We start from the raw sequence: 1,317 nt of genomic DNA on the forward strand, positions 1-1,317 counted from the left end.
GCAGCGCGGGGCCGGCGCCCGGCGTGGGGCGCGCCGTGGTCTCCTGCGGCACGGGGCTGGTGTCGGGCCAGGTGAAGATGTGCTTGCAGGGCACGGTGGTGAGGCGGGTGCCGCGCAGACACGCCTCGGCGTCCATGTAGCACTTGTTGTAGTAGGTGAGGCCGTCGGAGGCGCAAGTGAAGTTGGGCTCCTTCTCGCAGCGGTCCTTGCACTTGCAGACGGGCTGCCCGTCCCAGATGTCGCAGTCGGAGCCCTGCTGCGCGCACACGAAGCTCTCGCAGGAGGCTGCGGGCGCCAGCGCCGGAACGCTGCCGTCGGCAAAGCGCGCGGCCACGCAGCTCCGCAGCCCACACACGTTGGTGCAGCATTTCTCAAAGTCTTCACAGTCCTGGTCGGGGAGGGAGAAGAGGTTGGGGGGGGGGGGGGAGGCCACCGCTGCGCTGGGGCTGTGGGTGCTGTTCCCAACCTTGTGGTACTTTGGGGTGGGCAGGTGTCCCTCGTGCAGCCCTGTGCACCTTCAGCATCGCTGGGCTCCGGCTAAGAGCCAGCGCTCCCCGGCACAGCTGTCCCAGCCCCAGGCCACCTCAACACCCCCAGGATATTTGGGGGTGCACTGCGGTGATGATGGCCCCTGGTCCCTTCTCCTCACAGCAGAGAGCAACTTGCCCTTGTCAGCTTTTGCAGGCCGAGGGGAGGCAGAACGCAACAGATGAATTGTGAAGGAGTCTCCCCTCGGGGTTCCCCCTAACCGGGGTGGGGTTACCCCTGCTCAGCCTGGTGGAGCCAGGGCTCTCTGGAATGGACAATGCGGTCCGTGGGTGGGCTCTGGCCCCCAGGGAAAATGTGGGAGAGGATTCTGTTCTCGGGGTGATGGGGTCCGTGTCCCAGCACACCCATTCCCTTCATCCCAGCCAGCCCTTTGACAGAATGGAAGCATCCTGGGGGTGCACGAGGAGGGTGTTCTGACCACGGGACACGGTCTGAAGGGGTGACATGAGGGGGCAACAAGCAGTTTCTCTGCCAGTGGGCAACTGGGGAGCCCAGCAGACAGGAGGGGCTTAGGGGGCAAAGCTGCAGCAGGGCTGCAGAGCCCGTTGCTCTCAAACAACTGAACCGGCTGTGCCACCCAGCACAGGACCCACACCACACCCCAAAGCATCTCCTTCGGGGACCTGGGGATGCCCCCAAACCCCGTGCCGCCCGCAGCCCCCGCAGCCCCCCCGCTCACCTGGTCGGCCTGGCACTCCCGCTCGCAGGTGCTCTGGGCATCCACCCACAGGTTGGGGTTCAGCTGGTTGGGGCAGACGCCCAGGTGCC

The 1,317-nt window shown here is 66.2% G+C and overlaps 1 protein-coding gene across 1 annotated transcript in view; it reads right to left on the reverse strand.

Annotated features, from left to right (window-relative positions):
• The window catches only part of WFIKKN1 (WAP, follistatin/kazal, immunoglobulin, kunitz and netrin domain containing 1), a gene marked incomplete at its 5' end in the record, with an annotated part of 2,757 nt that extends 1,442 nt beyond the window's left edge, over positions 1-1,315 (reverse strand). Inside the window, 2 exon segments of the mRNA XM_031060427.1 lie at positions 8-388; positions 1,229-1,315. Coding sequence (XP_030916287.1) covers positions 8-388; positions 1,229-1,315 — 468 coding nt within the window.
• Positions 1,316-1,317: the final 2 nt, after the last annotated feature.

Source organism: Geospiza fortis, unplaced genomic scaffold, assembly GCF_000277835.1.
Source record: "Geospiza fortis unplaced genomic scaffold, GeoFor_1.0 scaffold114, whole genome shotgun sequence".
Lineage (NCBI taxonomy): Eukaryota > Metazoa > Chordata > Aves > Passeriformes > Thraupidae > Geospiza > Geospiza fortis.